Raw genomic sequence first — 20,737 nt, 5'->3', positions numbered from 1 at the left:
AAACATAGTGATAAATGAATAGAGATATAAGAAGAGGATGAATGTGAGATAAAATAGAGAGAGTTAGGGAGACACAGAGAGACATCTAGATGGTGATATAGGTTCATAGAGATCATCATATTAATACTTAGTTTTCTCTAATTCAAAAAATATTGAAGATATCATGCTAGAACTCTCTTATTGATTTTGTACCGACTTCATACTTAATTTGTCTTCTTTAGGTCATCCCTTTTGGGATTAAGTGTATGTGCATACATTAATTATTATTAGCAATTGTAAAACTTGATCTTCTTCTTATGTAACAATATTTATATGCTTAGATGAATACATTATTTATTTGATTATATATCTATAAAATTTGTCTGTACAATGAAGGCCAGCCATCTACAATCCAAGGTTTTAATTCAGCTAACAAATGGAGAGCTTCTCAAGCTACTGATTTCTTTCATGGAGTTCCTAATAAATCTCAAGGTTCTCATTTAGGTGACCAATTGCCAGGAGGTCCATAAATATTACCTAATAAAGTTTATTGCCAAGAGGTCCTAATCGGTCTTGACTGATAAAGTATATTGCCAATCAATATTGTGTTGAAAATTCAAACTAAATAGGTATTGAATTAAACTTGATAAACAAATGATAGAGAAGGAAAACTTTAAACATGAACAAGATCATAAATCATATGATGATGACATATTGCAAATGATTAACTTATGCTTAAACAATGATAAAGTTTATTGTTAATCAATATACTATCAAAATTTTGAACAAATTAGATATTGAATTTAATGTCATACATAAACATATCTAATTTAATGTCATACATGCACATATCTAATTTAATGTCATACATGAACAAATATATAATATAAAATGATAACCAATAATGTCATGTACATTAACAAACACATAATATATTATGATAACCAATAATGTCGTATATGAACAAACATATCATATATTAACCAATAATGTCATAAGTCAAATAATGTCATACATCAAATAAACGTCATACATCAAATATAAAATGTCATATACATCAAATGTGTATTGAATATGTCCATTGATGCCTATATATATACATGTCTAGATCAACTATATCTTTTCCTTCCCACGAGGGGAAGGAAACAAATCTCTTGACGTCTTCTGTCGTCGTGTGGAGGGAGACGGTGGAGATGATGGGGTCCTCCTAACACACTTGCTTGTCCTCTTGTTGAGGCTCTTCTCTAACTCAAGTTGATACAAACAAAGTAGATATGAATCAATATTTATTATACATTGAAATCAAATATATGTACACACAAAATCAATTATTTTCTTACCACCATCAAATAGTCACTCTGTAAGTCCACCTCGAAGGCTCGTGGATGATCAAGCGTGACAAGACCCTACAACAATTCAATAAATATAATCACTCATAAATAACATTAGAAATTTTGAGACTAACTATTATAAACAACAACTAAAATGAAGACAATTCTTTCATAGCTCAGTCAATGGCTGTGAGCTAGCCATAGCTGTGGCCACTCCATGATCAACAAACTATCGGAGATGAGGAGGGGTGTCCGACATCATGAGCTACGTGTCATACAATACATGTTACATGTAACATGAAACATGAAACAAATATAATCAAATGAATTAAATTAACATGAAACAATTGTACCTGTACGAAGCTCGTATGATGTCTATGCTCCGAGTCCATAGTAAAGGTTGAGGGTCCTATAAAGAACTTATGCATATGCATAATCTTTTTTGTCAATCCTTAATATGATTACTTAATTAATATATATATTAATTAAAATGATTAAATTGATACATACCTCTAGACTTGTGGAGGGGACAAAAAATGGGCCTGAAGGATTGCTGCTAGGCTCAGCAACACTCTAACCCTAAATTTTGAACAATGTCAATAGATGAGCTAATTAATTAATCATTCTTTATATATATGAAATGTGATCAAATTAGTAAATTATAATTGTAATTTACCTGTGTGTCAATGCCAAATGTGTCATTCAGGAACTGATCAATGACGAGCCCATCATCCACACCATCTCTAGCACGAGTGCCAAATGTGCATAGGGATCCGCATAAAGTGCACATGTGAACACGACGCACAGAAGGCTCCCCCTCAACTAATGCGCTCATGGAATGGATGAGGGTCTGTGTCAAAGCATTAATGGTTCCTAGAGTGTTGGCCTCTACATGTTCTTTCACAAGTGAAGGAATAGTCACATGCTCGCGTTGTGGCTTGACCACAGGTGCCCTAACTACATTAGGGTCACGACATGCTTCCAGCGTCTCAAATGATGACCCCCTACCTCTACCCTAGGAGTCTAATATATCAAAATAATTGGGGATCTCCCCCAATGACAAACTCACAATATAATTTCTTCAAAAAATACATGGGGACCTCGTGATTGTTGCAAGGAGGGGCATCAAAAACCATCCACCATCTATCCCAAAAATTATTTCTAATAGCATCATGTATGCACCAATGGATGGGGAACCATTTAGTACCCTCTCTAACAATATTTTGCTCACCGAGTTTTCTAAATAATGCACATATTCTACCTTTTGGTATTTCTTTTTTTTTAACATCTTCATATGACAATTTATTTGCATAAAATCTTTTTTGTTCATCCCTCTTAACCCACCAAATATCTAACTTACTACTAACTGAGGCTATCTGGGTCTTAATGGATTCGAGGGATGATGCCAATTGAGCCCTCATTGGATTGATTTGTCCAGATTCTTTCAACCAAGCAATGAGTACTTCTAATTCAGTTTTGCCTGTCTCTATTTCATTTATTATATTTTCTTGTGTGCGTGGCAAAGGTATTGCAATTGGTTTAGGTTGTGGAATTTGTTGTTCTTCTTGGGGAGGGTTTTGGTTTTGAAAGTTTTGAGATTCTTGTGGATTTGCCGATTGATTATGGACATTTCTTGACAAAAAATCAATTGAAATCCAAATAAATAAACAAATTTAAATAAAAATTGTAAAAACCCTACAAAACAATATTAAAAACCAACAAAACAATATGAAAAACATATCAAACAATGCAAAATGAAGTTAAGATCACATACGGCATTGGCATCGCCATGCTTGTGAATTGACAACCGAGATGGCAAAAACCTTTGTTTCTTGAACCTACGTACACACTGCTGGTGTAGGAATGTGAAAAAATGGAGATGAAAATGATGGGCTGTGGGTATGCAACCCATTTATAAAAATTCACTTTTTTAAAAGTGTGTACGCACTATTGAAAATAGAAAAAAAAAAAAAAAAAGAGTTGTCACCTTTTTGGCACAACTCGGTGCATATACCCTAGTGTTTCCATTAATGCAAAAGGGAGAGATTGTTGGCATAACTAATGTAGATTATGTTGAAGAGATGGTTTCACACATGTTTGATGGTCAATTTGATTAGTTATTGTGTTGTTATTGATGTCAACTTAAGGGTTGCTAGTTCACAATTTACTAGGAGCATTATTCTAATATCTTCACAGAAGAAATCTAGTGTGTGATTTATCTATGTGTTGAGTTGAAGTGTGTGGTTTGTATGGGAGACTCAGAGATATCTTGCGATGGTGCATATATGATTTCACGTACTACACATAAGTATGGAGAAAGTTATGGTGGATTTAGGTGTGTTAGAGCAACCAGGTTGATTAGGTAATGATAGATAATGAGTGATTTGATTGGTATATCAAATCTATGGTGATCCTTGATATGTTATAATTTAGAATTTATGATCTATAATCTGTTATGAGATCATTGTTACAGTTGTGCATGATTTTACTTACAAGAAGACATATTTTGGATCGAGTTAAGTATGTTGAGGAGAAATGCAAGACCACTTAGAACAATGTATGTTTGATCCTCAATCAATAGTGTTTGGGCCGACTCTAGTAGATCCTTCACAATATAAAGTGAAGTGATGATGTGGCATAAATGGGTTAGATGAATTGAATATACATTAGTTGTTTTGATTGAATTTATTGAAGATGTATATGTCGTTCGAAAAGTGTAGAAGGGCAGATTTTCTTTGTTGAATTGTGTGCAATTCAACCTGATGATCACGTGGGTCTAGTAAAGGACATATTAGAGTTTGATAATATGTTTTGATAGGATTGAGGTGAAATTCAAGTGTAAAATATCTTGATTAAGGTGGTGGCTGTCCTAAATATTGAAGAGTGTATTTATAAGATAGACTATTGTCATAACAAGTGTGTTAATCATGAATAGTGTGTATGGTCAAGCTAGTAGTTCAATTCCTACAATCAGAAGCATATATTGAGATGAATTGGATCTATACAAGCAATTAAGAAGTGCTATACCTAGATTACTTTCCTTATTGAATCCTAATAGATTCTCAAATATAAATCCCTTAACTAGGTCACTCTTAATAGGGTGAGCAAGATTCTATTATGTTTGAAGATTAATTCCCTTAACTAGTTGGCTCATTAGCTTGAGTTAGAAATCCTCCAATGAGGTTACTCCTAACTGAGTAAAGCTCATAATATGGATAGAGGCAAATCCCTTAACTGGGTGACTCCTAACAGGGCATTATTATAAGCTCCTAGCAAGGCTCAGCCTTTAACTGGGCACATTTCAAAAGAGTGCAAATACTTGTGGGTATTAATTCCCACTGTGATTTTTTCCGCTAATCAAGGGTTTCCATGTGCAAAATATTGGTGTCATTGTGTTGCTTTTGTGGATATATTATTAATTGTTTTACTTATAGTTTCACAAGTCTACATTACATGCATGTGGTGAATGGTTCAATGGTCAAGCTCTGTTTGATCTTTATTTGATAAGTTGGTTAAATTTTTGAATCTAATAGATTAGTAATTCACCCCCTCCCCAATAATCTTGGACCTTTATTAACAATTCATTTGCAAGGACTTGTTTCTAGCCTTTTGACAAATAACTTCTCTAGGTCTTTATCCAGTACCCCTTCTCAAAAACTACACCTAAGACACCATAATCCACCGTGGTTGTATTCTAATTTTCTCCACCTTGTGTTGTGACTCAAAGAATACCTAGTTCCCAACAAGTAGGTCCACTCAATCCCTCAAGCACAAGATTTATAATTGTTGGCCGGGCCTCACAAGCAAGGGTTTCCACCCACCAAAATCATCCACCATGAAAATTTATAGTTTCACCTTTTGCATAGCGCAGAAATGTCTTGTATATAATAGATGAGATTATTATTATAATATTTGGATGGTGACTAGATGTGAAAATTGGTGGTGATGTAACATTTAAATATGTTGGTAAAATGGTCAGCACTCCCCTTAGGAATTTTGACAAAGGACTAACCACTTCTTGTGGATTCTATAAGTCTAGTACTTGTAATGAGCATTGACAAGTTGATCGTTTTGGTGCAACACAACACACTTGTAATAAGTGGTATCAAATTTTGATCACAGGTTTGAATCCCCTTGGGTAATGCTAAGGGGGAGATTGTTGGCTAAAAGGTCAACAATCCCCTCTAGATTCATGACAAGGGACTAAACATCTCTTATGGATTCTATGTCTAATGGTTGTATCATACATTAGCAAACTGATCTTTTGATGCAACAACAACCACACTTATACCAGAATACATAAGAATAATTCACAATTTAAATTCCCTTTTCAGGGAGATTTATTATTTTGTTCTACTGTCTTCCATTCGTGTCTAAACACAAGTATGGTTAGGGCTCTTTGTCAACTCCTACTCTTAAAAAATTGAGTTATCTTCATTAGGTTATGTTAATGAAATATTTGACTTTAGTTTCCCCCCATTACCTTTTTTAAGTTAATTTGGGATTTGAAAGAAAAATATATTAATAAAAACTTCATTTGTGACAATATTTTTTTTCTAATAGGAAATTGAATTTTAAATTAAGGAATTATAATATGGCAGGATTCTTTTAATTACTTTCTCTCCTAATAACAATCTAAATAGGAAAAAGATACAAAAAAAAAAACTTGAGACCCAACATCAACACATTAGCTTTGTAGGCTAATTTAGTTATTAGAATGAAATTTGACTACAATCACTAATACTAATAAGAAGATCCTTTTGCTTTCACTAGATTACTAATATTAAATTAGTCATTTTATTGAATAACAAAGGGCAATTCACATTCAATTGAAGTTTAATTACTTATCAAAGTTTAAGATTGGAATTTGCTTGTGTTTCCTATTAGCTTACTTTTGGCAAGGAAGGTTTGAAATTACCTCTGAATTTAGTACAAAGGCCATCCCCAAATTCAACGTCATTGTAGAAAGCCTCGTCGACTTCCAATTCATTACAGCTAACTCAAATTCCTTAGCCACTTTTTTAAAAGTCTTTAGATCCTCTCCGAACAAGCTTTATTGCTCATGCAAGTAGTTTCTATACTTATATACCAAAACTCAAAATGCCTTATGTCATCAAATTGGCACACAAAGACTCTACAGTCAAATATGGCTCCATTAATAATTAAGAAACCCTTCTTTTATTGTGTGACTAATTATTTAGTTGTGTTTCTGACATGTTCATTTGTGTGACAAATAATTTAGTTGTTTTTTTTACCTAGTGATCAAATTAATCATTTATTACTATGTTGCAAAAAATTAGTAAAACTTACTCATTTTTACTTGTTGCAATTAAACGTTTTAGTAATGTAGTCATTAAATTGCCAAAATCTACTAGTGAAATCATTATTGGCGAGAACTCAAATTTTTGCATGCATGGGGTAGTGCCTCGTCTTCTTTGTTATAAAAAGAGAAAAGATTTGTTCTCCAATGTAGAGAATCAAGTTTTGTAACCAATGAAAATACAACTAATTTAATAGATAGCACTTTGTTTTCCATTTTCATCATGCTAGGCCAATAAGACAGCAAAAACATTGCGCAATGTTGATACATAGAAATAGAAAGGATTTATCTTGTATAGCTAGCGTCAAAATGGGAGGATTGGCTAGATAATTCTTAAGAGAACCAAAAAACTTCTTGACATTCATTATTCCACTTAAAATGGACATCAAAATGACCAATCAAATATCTTTTAGTGGCACAACTCCAAGATAAGACTTACATATAGCCTTTTTCACATTCAAAAGTAAGAACATGGGTTATAAAAAGGCCTCTATAATATTCAACAAAATTGTTAAGAACATAACTGTTTTAGTTAAGTTTTGAAAGTAACCTTATTAGTATATACTTTATAATTAATAAAATCAGAAACCTATTAAAAAAAAATCAAAAAACACTTAACAAAATAAGTGGATTGGCGAGGTTAAAAAGATGGCTGTTATTAAGAAAAAAATCTCCCCACTATCCGTTGGCATTCTGATTACTGACTACATAATCTATCTTTCAAATTCTCCTCCTGTCTCTGGGCTCTCAGGAATTTGAAGCCCAGGAAGGCTAAACGAACCTCATTTACCTTTCCCTTATAAAAGATCAGCCATCTCGATAATAACTACTCTTCTGGATGCAGCTGGGTTTTCTTCATAAAATTCATTAGTACTTGGGCTGAACAACCATTTATCTGGCCAAGGTAGGTCATACCATTGTCTTATGTGTTGAGAAACATGTGTCTCAACCTTGCAATCTTTTCTTGGAAAATTCCAAAATTAGTTTGTGGGAGTTTTCCACTTGTTTATGCATTGGAAAGTGGTTAGTAAGTTGTTAAATGAGTCTTGTCCTTAGTAGAATATAGGTAGGCTATTTTTAGAGCCTTGATAACTCATTTTGTGACTTTTATGGGGGTCTAGACTAAGAGACAAAATTGTGGACAGGATTACTATTTTTAACCTGGTTGTTGTCAAAAACGGGTAACATGTGGCATGGTAGTTTTGCTCATGGTTTTGTAAAACCATAAGTGGTTTCCAGGTTGTAAAATCACTATAAAAGGAAGGCTTGGGGAGGTGTTTGTGTAATTGAGTTTAGTTTGCAAGACTGGTGCTAGAAGGAGTCTCTCCAAGTTCGAGTTGTGGTGATGCACTCCTGTAAGAACTTGCATTGCAAGTGTATTGTAATCATCTTGGTTTGATAATACATTGTGCGAGTTTTGGAGGGTGGGGTTTTTCTCCCCGAAGGGTTTCCCCGTGGCAATCACTATGTTGTGTGTTCTTTGTTATTTTGATTATGTTATTATGCATTTCTTGAGATCTTTGCAATAGTTACTTTGATTTGCATAATCGTCCTCTCAAAGATTAGCATAGGAATCGATTCCGCGCACCTTTGCTTCCTTACATTATGCTTTTCCTATTCTATTATTATTTATTAATTCATTATATTGGGTCAGAGTGATTTATTTTTAGGAATTTTGTTTAAATAAATCATGTCTGTAATCTATTGATTGAATGATTCTGCAGCAGCTACAGGAAGCATGGGACAAAGAAATTCTGCAATGGCCAGACCCAGGAACAGTGCTGATGGTAATCAGTGATCACTGGCACTATTTACGTCATTTTAATTTTAATTAAGATTTTAAATCAAAGGCTCAAAACAAGTAATACGTGGTAGTCACTATCAGTGTATGAATTCCATGTTTAGAATAAGTTTTGTTGTACATGAACGGATTATTGAAATTTAGAACTGTTTAAATTCTCTCTCTTTTGTTCTCTTAAATTGTTTGTTTTTAAATTTGGTATCTAGCCTACATTACAATTTGATACTCAGTTTTCAAAAATATTTACATTTACAATTGAATTGCTTTTGTTTTTGAATATTCAATTTTCAAAAATATTTATATTAACAATTGAATTGCTTTTGTTTTAGATTGTGTTTGTATTTTTAGTATCAATATTTCAGTTCACACTTCATGATCTATCTAACTTTGTTTTTCTAATTTTGTTTTTTTATCTCTTGCTCTCTTGCATTTTAATGATGATAGATCAGAAAGAATAATCCAAAACATTGATACTAAAAATCCAAACTCAACCTAAATCAAAAGCAATTTAATTTTAATTTTAATAAATTGTATAAATCTAATATCTCTGATTTATATTTCTACTCTGTTCATGTTGTGTATTTGACCAATAGCACAATTGTGAGGTGGAAATATCTCAAATTTCTATCTGGAACACACAAATTAGGCAGTAAAATTGTCCAAATTCTTGTATGTTTTAGGGAAGTCTCCCAGCCACAACATTGCTACCATAACTGCGATTAGTATTCGCAACATTGCTGTGGAATTATTAGTAATCTAAATCTAGTAAAAACAAATTATCCCTAGGAGATTTCACCACTTTTGAACCAAAGTTGGATTCTTTCAGGCCAGAGAATGGAAAGAGGCAGAGGCACAGCAACACAAAGAGGTGAGAGAGAAAGAGCACAAGCAATACAAGAAGGGAATCCTTCACAGCAGCGGAATTGTAAAAGGCCACTAGAAGATATTGGAAATATCGCTGGTCACATCGCATCAGGAAGCAATGCTCCAAAAAATGAATCTGTATCAGGGTATGATGCTTCATAGATTTAACATTATTCACAAGAATTTTTGGATTGGATTTTTGGATTGGATTGTGTAAGATTTTCTATCATTAATGTTTCAAATCACATTTCATGATTTATCATCAGAATGAAACGAGTGTGATTGGAAACATTGATGCTACAAAATTTTACACAATTAAATCTAGAAGTTCCTGCAAATAATTATCATAGATTGTGGATATCTGTTCTCATTAACATAGTTCATATTGGTTTGTTTACTTGGTCTTCTATTTGCTCTTATAAGCTTCTTGCACCGATATTTCATTGCACGACTTGGTCCTACGCACAATGCCACCCCTGCCGAAGGCCCAGTAACAAGGTGAGGCATATCATGCAGTTTTTCCTCAGCAATTGCTTTATGTTTTTTGCCATCCATTGAGAGCTGGTTGGATCTCTTATAGCATCCACTGGTAGATTAAATTGTACTAACACCCAATAACTTAACTCACTTGTACAGGAATATGTAGTATTTAATTCATAATCTGTGTTTTGGAATGTATTCCAGTGATAAAAAACACTAGGCATTGTCAGCTTGGGCAATTGCACCTGATACTTTTCTCTTGCACTTACCCAACTTAAGGAATAGTAAACTAGAATCACTAATAACCCCAAGGTTACTGAAACCAGAAAGCATGTGCATGCACAAAACAATTTTAGTAGAATGAAGAAAATGTACGAGAATGAAACTAAAAAACTGCAGGATTATCTTGCACTGGCACCCAACAAAATATGGAGGCTCTCGTGAAAAACAAAATCTAACATTTAAGAAAATGTCTCATATAAGTCAAGATTGTAGAAAATAATTGCCTAAAATAATAATACAAAAGCTTTGGGTCTATATCTTGTAGAGAACAACAGTTGGCCACCAACAGTTCATGGAAAATATTTTCTGTAGTCCCTTAATTTTATTTTCTTGGTAGTTCGTGTTCTATTTGACAGCTTGTATAAATTTGGCTTGTGATTCAGGGAATATGATCAAACATTGGCCAGTAACCAACATGTGATACAGGTTTTTCATTTTAATTGAGTAAATTACCATAATTAGGTCTTCTTAATTCTTCCTTTCCTAATCTTAGGTTAATGTCCTTTGTTTATGAATTCAGGGACAAGGAGAGCATGAGGAAAATGGTAACAGGCGAAAGAGGCGGAGAGAATCCCAAAGCAGGGGCCCGAGTGATGAAGTCCATGAACCTGCTGAGCCTCCAGAGCTTATTCAAGCTAGTGGGAACACCAATGAAATAATGACACCATCCTATGATCAAACATTGGCCAGTAACCAACATGTGATACAGGTTTTTCATTTTAATTGAGTAAATTACCATAATTAGGTCTTCTTAATTCTTCCTTTCCTAATCTTAGGTTAATGTCCTTTGTTTATGAATTCAGGGACAAGGAGAGCATGAGGAAAATGGTAACAGGCGAAAGAGGCGGAGAGAATCCCAAAGCAGGGGCCCGAGTGATGAAGTCCATGAACCTGCTGAGCCTCCAGAGCTTATTCGAGCTAGTGGGAACACCAATGAAATAATGACACCATCCTATGATCAAACATTGGCCAGTAACCAACATGTGATACAGGTTTTTCATTTTAATTGAGTAAATTACCATAATTAGGTCTTCTTAATTCTTCCTTTCCTAATCTTAGGTTAATGTCCTTTGTTTATGAATTCAGGGACAAGGAGAGCACGAGGAAAATGGTAACAGGCGAAAGAGGCGGAGAGAATCCCAAAGCAGGGGCCCGAGTGATGAAGTCCATGAACCTGCTGAGCCTCCAGAGCTTATTCAAGCTAGTGGGAACACCATTGAAATAATGAGTCCCTCCCAAATGGCATTGTTGAGGGAGGAGAAAAATGAAGTTCATGAGTCTGCTGAACCCATGGAATTTAACCCTGAACCCATGCAAATTTCTCCAGAACTTATTCAAGCTAGTGGGAACAGTAACCCTAATGAAATAATGAATCCACTCCAAACGACATTGTTGAGGGAGGAGAATCAATCTCCTGCAAGGCAAGATGAGGTTTGCTCAAGGCATTTCCCTTTGTTAGCATTAGTGTAGAGTTGGGATTGGATTGATTGTGAAGTTGAGATTTTTTTCACTAAATTTTACCATAGTTTTACATTGGTTATTATACTGTCTTCAGACTTTGGTAACAGATATTGATGAAGCTGATGCAAATGACCCCATGTGTGTAAGGGGATATGTCAGAGACATCTATAACTTCTATCGTGACAAAGAGGTTCGAATGCTGTGTCTTGTTTCCTTCAGCAATCTAAGAGTTCGGTTTAAATCCATTTTATGAATCTGAGTTTTATCTTCTCTAAGTATTACGATATACAGTCATTGCGTAGACAGATGAAATAATATGATATCAAAAGTTAGCAACCTAGGTTTAAGATTAGATTGCAATATGTAGGGATAGGATTCCATGGTAATTCGTTTGCAGATGACCTAGAAACGGGACATTCTGAAAATGCATAAATGGATTTACTGAGGTTCTAATTTGTGATAGATAACGAGTTCTTTTCAAGGAGATTACCTGTCTCGTCAATCTGAAGTGGATGTATGGCAGAGGAGGGTTCTTGTCGCCTGGATCATTGAGGTGCTGCTTCTAATTGACAAAAACTTCTTCCATTCTATTATTCATTGAAAAGAAGAGATAAGTTGAATATTCTTCATTCGATTTGTTATTTCTGCAGATCCACCAAAGACTTGATCTGAGGCCTGAAACTTTATTCCTGAGTGTGTATATCATCGATAGATATCTTTCAAGCCAATCTGTTCCACAGAGAAAATTGCAGCTTGTGGGGGCGACTGCAATGTTTTTGGCATGCGAGTATGAGGAGATTGATATCCGACCCATTGACGACTTCGTTGCCGTTTCTGAATCTATCATTGCCAATAGTGAAATCTCTAGAATGGAGATACCTATTCTGACTGCCCTCGAGTTCAACCTTAGCGTACCCACTCCTTATGTCTTCATGCGAAGGTTCCTCCAAGTTGCTGATTCAGATGATGAAGTAAGTAATCTTCATCTTACTTTGATGGATTGAAATGTTGATTCAAGCTTTTCAGTCATTGCCTAAATTTTTTTGTTTTTTACTTTTGTCATTTCCAGATGGAAGCAGCTGCATTTTTCCTAATTGAATTGGCCTTGGTGGAATATGAAATGGTGATGTACAGACCCTCCAAGCTAGCAGCTGCGGCATTATATACTGCACGCTCTACTGTGAGAAGGCATCCATCTTGGAACCCTACTCTTGAGCAAGAGACCACTTACTCCGAAGCTAATCTCATGTAAGTTAGGGTTTTTGTTTTTCACTCTTTTGCATTTCTTTTTAGTATAAATAGAAAGTTAGAACTTGTTAGGGAAAAAAATAGGAAGTTCTAAGTATTATAGTTACTTAGAACTTATAAAAAGGTAAAACCCTCCATTTCTAGAGGAAACATCCTTTCATAGCACCACTATTTCTGCTACTTCTATTAGAGATATAATCACATAACATGATATATTGTACATGTCATTATATATTGCTTCTCATCATTAACTTTGTATAATTTATTTCAATGCAGTACGTAGAGATGTTATATTACAAAAAAAAATCAATCTTTTAATTCACTTCAATGTGTGTACTAGTGGATGGCTTAAACATCACACATTAAGGATTTGATCCTAGGCTAAAAGGTGTTAAATAGTCAAAGTTGACTTACATTTAGTAAACTTAATTTTTTCCTTGTAGTGTGATGTTTAAGGGTTGCTCAAATATCAAAGCTAGCCCCAACAATGGCACCACTACTATTCCCTACCCCCATATGTACCGCAAAATAGGTCCTTGGTCTTACATCCTAAGATTTGTCCCCACTAGGAAACACCATAGAATTATAGTTAGAAGAAACCTTCAACTAAAGAACGAGAGAGATTCTTCTAGGATTTATTTCTTCTTTTTTTCTTGCTTGGGAAGCATGTTGACTAATACAAGTTGTTTGGATGCTCTTTTTTTCATTATTACCATTATTTTTACAATCAATTTGGTGCAGAGTTACAAACTAATTTTAGAGTTATATATGATTACACATATTATCCATCATGTCTAATAAAATGTACACTGAATTATTTCATGCATTCTTTCTATCTCATCCTAAAAACCCTATGCATGATTTATTACGATGGCATTGTGTGTTCTATGTGTTTTAAATTCAATTTCCTCATTCTCTATCTTGTTTTTGTACAGAGAATGTGCCAAGCTTATTGTGGGTTTCCATGAAAATTCAAACATCAACGATCAGATCAATGTTGTTTATAGAAAATACATGAGCCCCAGTTTATCCCAAGTAGCAAATTTGGCACCAGCTCTGTTCATTAGAGACATGTAATTGTATTTTTGTTAAACAAGGTTATCTTTGTATTTTTGTTAAACAAGGTTATCTTTTTATGACACAGTTAGTCTCATTCATTTTGCTAAAAAAATTTGAAGCACATCATGAACTTCTCAAAGCTTTTAAAGGTCAAGATAACAATGAATGAGTATAAAATCCAGCAGAGGTACGATTTCCTAAAAGTGCATATTTTTAATCTTGCACTATGAGTCTGATGTTCCATCTTGCACCTATAATTTGCATTGCTTATAGAGTCAAAAGTTAGTAGCAATACCAAAAGAATATAGAATAATTAACGAAGTTGTTTGAGTTACAAATAATGTGGTTAGAGATTATGAAAACGTATATATTTGTAAATTTAATTTCAAATAGGATACCTTTAATAGAATTCTAAATTATGATTATTGATCTTTTATGGGAGATATTGAATGTAGTTTCTTATTAGAAGCTTGTTTTGATCTAATATTGATGCTTATATAAAGAAGATGTATGTAATCAATATTCGATTTTTATTTAAAAATATATATTATAATTAATTAGATACAATAATACTTTAATAAGCTAATATTACTATAGAACTTCTTTGTATTCTTGGAACTCCATATTTTAAAAAGGCTTAGCTATGGAACATAATTAAGGAGACAAAAGGTTATGCTAGCATCAAAGTATTTTGTTGTATGTTCTTGATTTAGGTGGCATCACAAGTTGCACCACTAGGATTAGTTTGTCCACATCTCAGATTGTCAATGTTTTATGAGTCACAAAATAAAAGGTACACATCCTCCTTAGATTTAGTTTTTAGGTTTTACTTTATTTAGTCAAAAGGCTAACATCTCTCATATCATATGTATAATGAAAAAATATGTGGAATGGGTAGTTTTGAACATACCTATAATGAGAATGGGAACCTCATTAAGAGTTGTAAGGATAAGGTTGAAAAACAAAGTGAAAAAAAGATATGGTATAAGATTAAAAAAAAGGTTAGGACTAGGAGACTAAATAATGATCAAGTTTTGTGGATCTTATGTTAATATTAAGAGATTGTATGTTGATATGTTGTAATAACTCAAATTTATGGCTATCAAAAGTTCATACACAATATTTATTTGATCTTGTATACTAAAAGAAGGATTAGAATTAAACAATAGGTTATTACTTTTTAAGATAGGACAACCAAAGGGAAAGGCATGAAAGGAAACTCGCAGCCATACAATGACAATTTCCACATAATTCATATGATAAATTAATCAAATAAGAGCTACGAATCTACATACAAGAGAATAGACAACATACTCAGAAAAATGTGACACAAAATATACTTTTAAAAATCCTTGTGATGGAAAAAACCAACCTCCAAAAGGATCCATAATTAATTTATTGTTTGATAATGCAATATTATAGTACAATCATGAAAGTCTTCAAACCCTATCCATCAACAAGCACTCCATGTTGACAAGCGATATAACCACACATAATGTGAAATGGTAAGAAAAGAAAAAGGGGCTATTCTTAATCCATAACACACATTGGAATACAAAACCACCTCAAGAAAAATTAGTTCAGCACTACCTAACAAGAGGAATGTTGATGCAATATTTTTCTCTTGGGATTTACATTCCTTTGTTGCTTAAAATTGAGAAGGAGAGGAATAATATTGATATACAAGAGGGTAAATCAATAAAAATCTAATATAATCAAACTAAAAATAAAATGTAAAAGAGAACAGACAAGAATTTGAATGCACTTAGAAATGAATTGGAGAACTGAGGTTTCGTATCCAAATTTCTAATTGTCAATTTGAAAATACATGTAACTACATAAGTGAGATGTTGTGACCTGAGTTTGTTTGCACCTAAAGTTTCACTAAATACTAGAAGGAATGGAATGCCAAAACCATTATGTACCTAGGTATATAATGCCAAAGTCATTTTGCACCCTAATGTTTTTGTCAAAAAAAATTCATGTAGTCTATCTTAGTGCTATGATGGCTCTAATACTCTAAAAGCCAAATATAAGGTCTTCTACACCTCCAAATCTAAGATTTATGTGTGTGAGTGGCTATATAGAAGTTTTCCTTTGTCATCCTCATTTTTTTGTTGGGTCCCACCTCTCAGAATAACCAAATATGACATATATAAAGTGTGCATTGCTCATGAATCTCGAGTGTGTCTAAATTTATATTGGCTAAAATGTATAAATGTAATGTGAAAATCTACCCTAGTGTGATAGAGTGAACTCTAATATGAAAACAAAATTAATGTATGATTGAGAGAATGCAAATAAACATAGATCTAAAGCATAAATATATGTAGATCTAAAGCACAAATATATGTAGATCTAAATATAACAAGAAACCATAGCTAATGCTAATAGAAATTTATTATCATTAAGTGATCTCCTAGCCATCATCATAATCCTTTTATGGTTTCATGATGTTGACAATATGCTTAAAAACTTGAATTGGTTGAATATATGCTTGATAAAAGAATTGATGTAGCCCTGATTCACAAGTCCATTTAGTGATCTCCTAAACATCAACATAATCCTTTATTGGTTCCATGGTGTTGACAATATGCTCAAACACTTGAATTGGTTGAACACTTGACAAAAAACTGATGTAGCCCTAATTCATGAGTCCTCACTTCATGGGATATCTTCAAATTGGAGCTCCAACCTTGCAATTAATTTCATCATTCAAGAATAAAATGTGAGAATCACTTACATACAAAATTGGAAAATGAAAAAAAACATACTTGTAAATTAGAATCTCTCACTAAAATGCAAAGACGAGGACTCAATTTGAATTTGGACACAAAAATCAAGGAAAGAAATGCTAATGGCATTTTTTCCTACACTAATAAAGTCCAAATTCTTGATTAGTGGGTCTTGGAAAGTGAAGGGATGTGGAATTTTATCAAATATTCAGTTCCGAGTTCAAGATAGGTTACAAGGTTGCAAATGGTCAAATAAGACCTAGGGAATGAGAAGAATAATTTGTTTGGAAGAAAACTAGAGGCACTTAGAAATAAGGATCTACCTTGATTTTGTACAATTTTGAAGGGATAGAGGACCCATATTCAAATTTAGGTTTTTGTTAATTGTTCTTATGAAGTCTATTATACAATCTATAATGAGAACACATTGAGATAGGTGCTAAAAATCATGAAATTGTACAGCAGTTAGGTGCTTACAATTTATGATGTATTGATAATATGAAAAATTAAATAGTTTATTAGTGATCCAAAAAGGAAGTTCCCTAACACTGATTGAATAACTCTGGAGCAATAATTCATGCAAATATAAGCAAAAGAATACTTATTAATAGAAAAACTAAATCAAGTAATGGAAGGTAATAAACAAATCTTAATTAAATCATACATCATTTTAAACCTTACCCTATCTACTATATTTTAATTGCAGGTATCACAGTTAAATATAAGGAAGCAAATCTTCTTTTGTGAGCTACATGTACCATTATTTGCACTAAAAATCTTTCCAAATACATTGCTACATATTACCCAAGGAAATCAGTTACTATCATCTTATTTAATGAATGTATTCAAACAATAAGTATTTAATAAAACTTAATAAATTATTTCTTGCACATAGTGAAGGATATCAGTCAAATGTGAGTGGAAGAAGCCCAATCAAAATTTTATTGATATTTTTACTCATTTGTGATAGAGTTTGTAATAGCTCCAATATCATCTAGATGTCTAATTGACATTTTTATCTAGATTGATCACTAATAACACTAAGTTGTATGATAGTTGTAACTAGTTGATAGACAATATATTGAAGTTTTGTATTTAGAAACTAATTAAGGTTATAAGGCTCCATTCACAAAATGTGTAGATTCCAACAAAACCTCCTCTTGTGTGTATTAAATAATTTGAAAAAAATATTACATTTTTTTATTAATAATTAACATGGTCACATATTTGATTCAATAACTAAAATTTCACATTTCATTAATTTTTAGTATTTTATATATTTGTGAAGAATATAGGCACAAAATTCATTGTAAAAATCACAAGCTTGAAAAGATATAAAAGACATGTAAAATCCTATAACATTTTTTTCAAATTTGAGTTGAACTTTGACAAGCACAAATTGTAAACCACTATACAAATAACCAAGCAATTGTACAAGAAATGAGAACTATAACCACCTATTTAGTGATAAACCAAGTCTAGAGTAATATGAGGAAATAGTTTTGATATAAGATGAGAAATAACAAGAAAATATATGCAAGCATAAGTCATAATATGGAAAATTATCAATTGTTGGTAGAAAAGGAACACATTATCTGTTGACAACTGGCTAATAGAGATATGTAATTGTTATCATTTATGGCAACACGTGATGTACATGCTTACAGGAAACCTTAGAAATAAAGATACTTAGCTTTTGGTACTTAGAAATTGTCTAAGTATGAATTTGGTATACAGTAGTGTATTGTTTTGTTTGTAACTTGTTAATGATGTCGTATTATGAGTAGCGAAGTTATATAGAGATAGTATACATGTTGATGATATAACCTCAAAAGTCTGTACAGACTGTACAGAAAAGATATATTCATGTTTGACCAGTGAGATAGGATAGTAGAAGTAAAGGAAAGGAATTATTTTATTTACAAAATGATTACTTGTCCAATTAGGGTCAACATCATAGATGTTTACTCTAAGTTGGAAAAGTGTATTGTGGTCTTAGCCGACCTAGCAGCAATTTATGAAAAGGCCTGGTATTTATGCAAAGGACATCTTGCTATAAGATGTGTGTTCTATCTTGGAGAAATTGTGTTGAGTGATTATATGTGAACTTTTGTGAAAGCGATATATGCAAATTTTGTGAAGCTATATTGTGATCCAAGATCGAACTGAGAAAGAATCTATATTCCAGAAGTCTGATTACTTGCTTTGGCAGTGAGCTCTTTTTGTAATTGGAAGTGCATGTTTGAGAAGTGGGCTCATCTTGCATCTACTATACTACAACTCCTAACAGGGACTCTCTATACTGAATTTTCTCATTGACTCCCAACAGGGTCCATCCTTTAATAAGGAACTTAAATATCAATATATTATCTAGTGGGTATCATCCTCACAGGGTTTTCCCTTGGCCAGGGTTTCCCTAGTTAACAAAATATGGAGTTATGAGTTATCTTTGTGCATGGTTAATGTTATTATTTAGCATTACTTTATTACTTTTTTATGTATGGTTTAAAGTAAGAAAAAATATACAGTTGGCAACTAAAGTTTGTAGATTACTAATTCACTGCCCCCAGCCCCCCCCCAACTCTCAGTAATCCCTATTTCTAACAATTGGTATTAGAGCACAGTTATTCAGAAGAGACTTAACAACTTGAGTAAGATCACTATGGATATGGAATAGTTGATGAAGAACCTTTAAGAGGAACTTGAAAAAATTGATCTCCTTACTAAAGAAAGAGATAAGCTGAAGGACAAATATGAAGACTCCAAAGTATACATTGGACAATTGAAGTAAAAGATTGAACATCTCAACTCCAATCCTGAATCTACTAAATCTAAAACTAGTGATGATGATTATTCAAAGTTGAAGGTAGAGTACAAGATCTTGAAGCATGAATTGAAGATTATGAATCTGAAGTTGACTTTGAGGAATGATCCTAGCAAAGTTGAATCTGATTTGAAAACTAAGAATGCAGATCTTAGAGCAAGTCTGGCAAAGAAGACATCTAAATTTGAAACATTGAAAGAAGATCATGAAGAATTTCATAAGTACAATACTATTGTGAAAGGTGAATTAACTCAGTGCAAGCAACAACTTGAGAAGCTTTATTCTAGCAGAGAAAAGCTTGATGATTCAATGTCAATACAAAGACTTACTTATGACAAGACTGGTCTTGGTTATCTAATTAACATGTCTGCAAAGAAACCTAAGATTAGATCATATTTGGAAAAAAGGGATAGATCTAATAATAAGATTGAATTAGTCAATCATTTGATAAACCTAAAGAAGTTGTACAAGACAAGGAAGTTGAAATATTGGATGAACCAAAGCAAGAGGAATCTCCTAAGGAAACTAGGTATGAATAAAGAGGTAAGTGTTTTTCATGTAATGAAATTGGTCATATGAAAAGAGATTGTAAAAATAAGTCATTTAATCATGCTACAGATTTTTATTGTCATAATTGTCATGATATGGGTCATAGAGGAAATGATTGTAGGAAATTGAAATATGATAATGATAGAAGGAATAGTAGAATGTCTAGAAATACTAACCCTATGGATAGAAGAAGATCCAATGAAAGGACATCGAGAGAAGGAAGACCTTATGAGGAAAGAAGACAGATCTTGTGTTATAAGTGTAACAACTTTTGACAAATTGCTCAAAACTATCATGCGCCTAATGATCAATAGAATCCTAGAAGCAGAACACTAGTATGTTAGTTATGCAACAACTTTGGACATATAGTAAAGTATTGTAGAACGAACAAAAACTTTTCAAATAGAAGGAACAATGGAAGAAACTTCAGAAACAGAAGGAATGATGGAAGAAATGTCAGAAATGACAGAAGCAACCATGAGAGGAACTTTGGAACTAACAAAGACAATGAGGAATAAAGAAATGTAGTTAGTGAACTTTGAGAAGAACTCAATGAGGCATTTGTAAAAGGATTAGACATCTCAAAAGATAAGTTAGATGATGATGGAATAGGAACATTGAAGTCAGTTATCTAGTTTGATTCAATTAAGTCGAATTAAGCTTTTTCACAGCACCAGAATCTGAAACTTCATCTATAGATCAAACTAGAGGTAGTGAAGTTGGGAAAAGGTGTATCGAGATAAGTTTAGATGGTACCTAAGCTCGCTTTTAATTTGGATCTTATCTAAACTAGTTACAAAGGAA

At 33.0% G+C, this 20,737-nt stretch overlaps 1 protein-coding gene and 1 long non-coding RNA gene across 7 annotated transcripts; one reads left to right on the top strand and one right to left on the bottom strand.

Annotated features, from left to right (window-relative positions):
* Positions 1 to 939: 939 nt before the first annotated feature.
* On the bottom strand, positions 940 to 12,177 carry LOC149564810 (uncharacterized). 6 transcript variants are annotated; one of them, XR_016361936.1, is made up of 5 exons: positions 12,009 to 12,177; positions 1,821 to 1,889; positions 1,664 to 1,729; positions 1,320 to 1,385; positions 940 to 1,233 (listed from the first exon to the last, which is right to left on the bottom strand). It is a non-coding gene; the product is annotated as an uncharacterized LOC149564810 (long non-coding RNA). The 6 variants fall into 6 exon arrangements; XR_016361941.1 differs by having other exon boundaries at positions 940 to 1,227; XR_016361940.1 differs by having other exon boundaries at positions 940 to 1,223.
* LOC149564809 (G2/mitotic-specific cyclin S13-7-like) lies at positions 9,259 to 13,843 on the top strand. The gene is made up of 10 exons (XM_089816228.1): positions 9,259 to 9,446; positions 9,745 to 9,793; positions 10,441 to 10,483; positions 10,578 to 10,609; positions 11,311 to 11,488; positions 11,613 to 11,708; positions 11,982 to 12,071; positions 12,169 to 12,489; positions 12,588 to 12,766; positions 13,702 to 13,843. The coding sequence occupies exons 1-10, from the start codon at positions 9,266 to 9,268 to the stop codon at positions 13,841 to 13,843; spliced, it is 1,311 nt and encodes a 436-aa protein (XP_089672354.1). The 5' UTR covers positions 9,259 to 9,265.
* The last annotated feature ends 6,894 nt before the right edge of the window (positions 13,844 to 20,737 follow it).

This window comes from Cupressus sempervirens, chromosome 3 (assembly GCF_028749045.1).
Source record: "Cupressus sempervirens isolate cs-2001-9-10 chromosome 3, ASM2874904v1, whole genome shotgun sequence".
Classification (NCBI taxonomy): Eukaryota; Viridiplantae; Streptophyta; class Pinopsida; order Cupressales; family Cupressaceae; genus Cupressus; species Cupressus sempervirens.
This window is presented reverse-complemented; position numbering and strand designations above follow the sequence as displayed.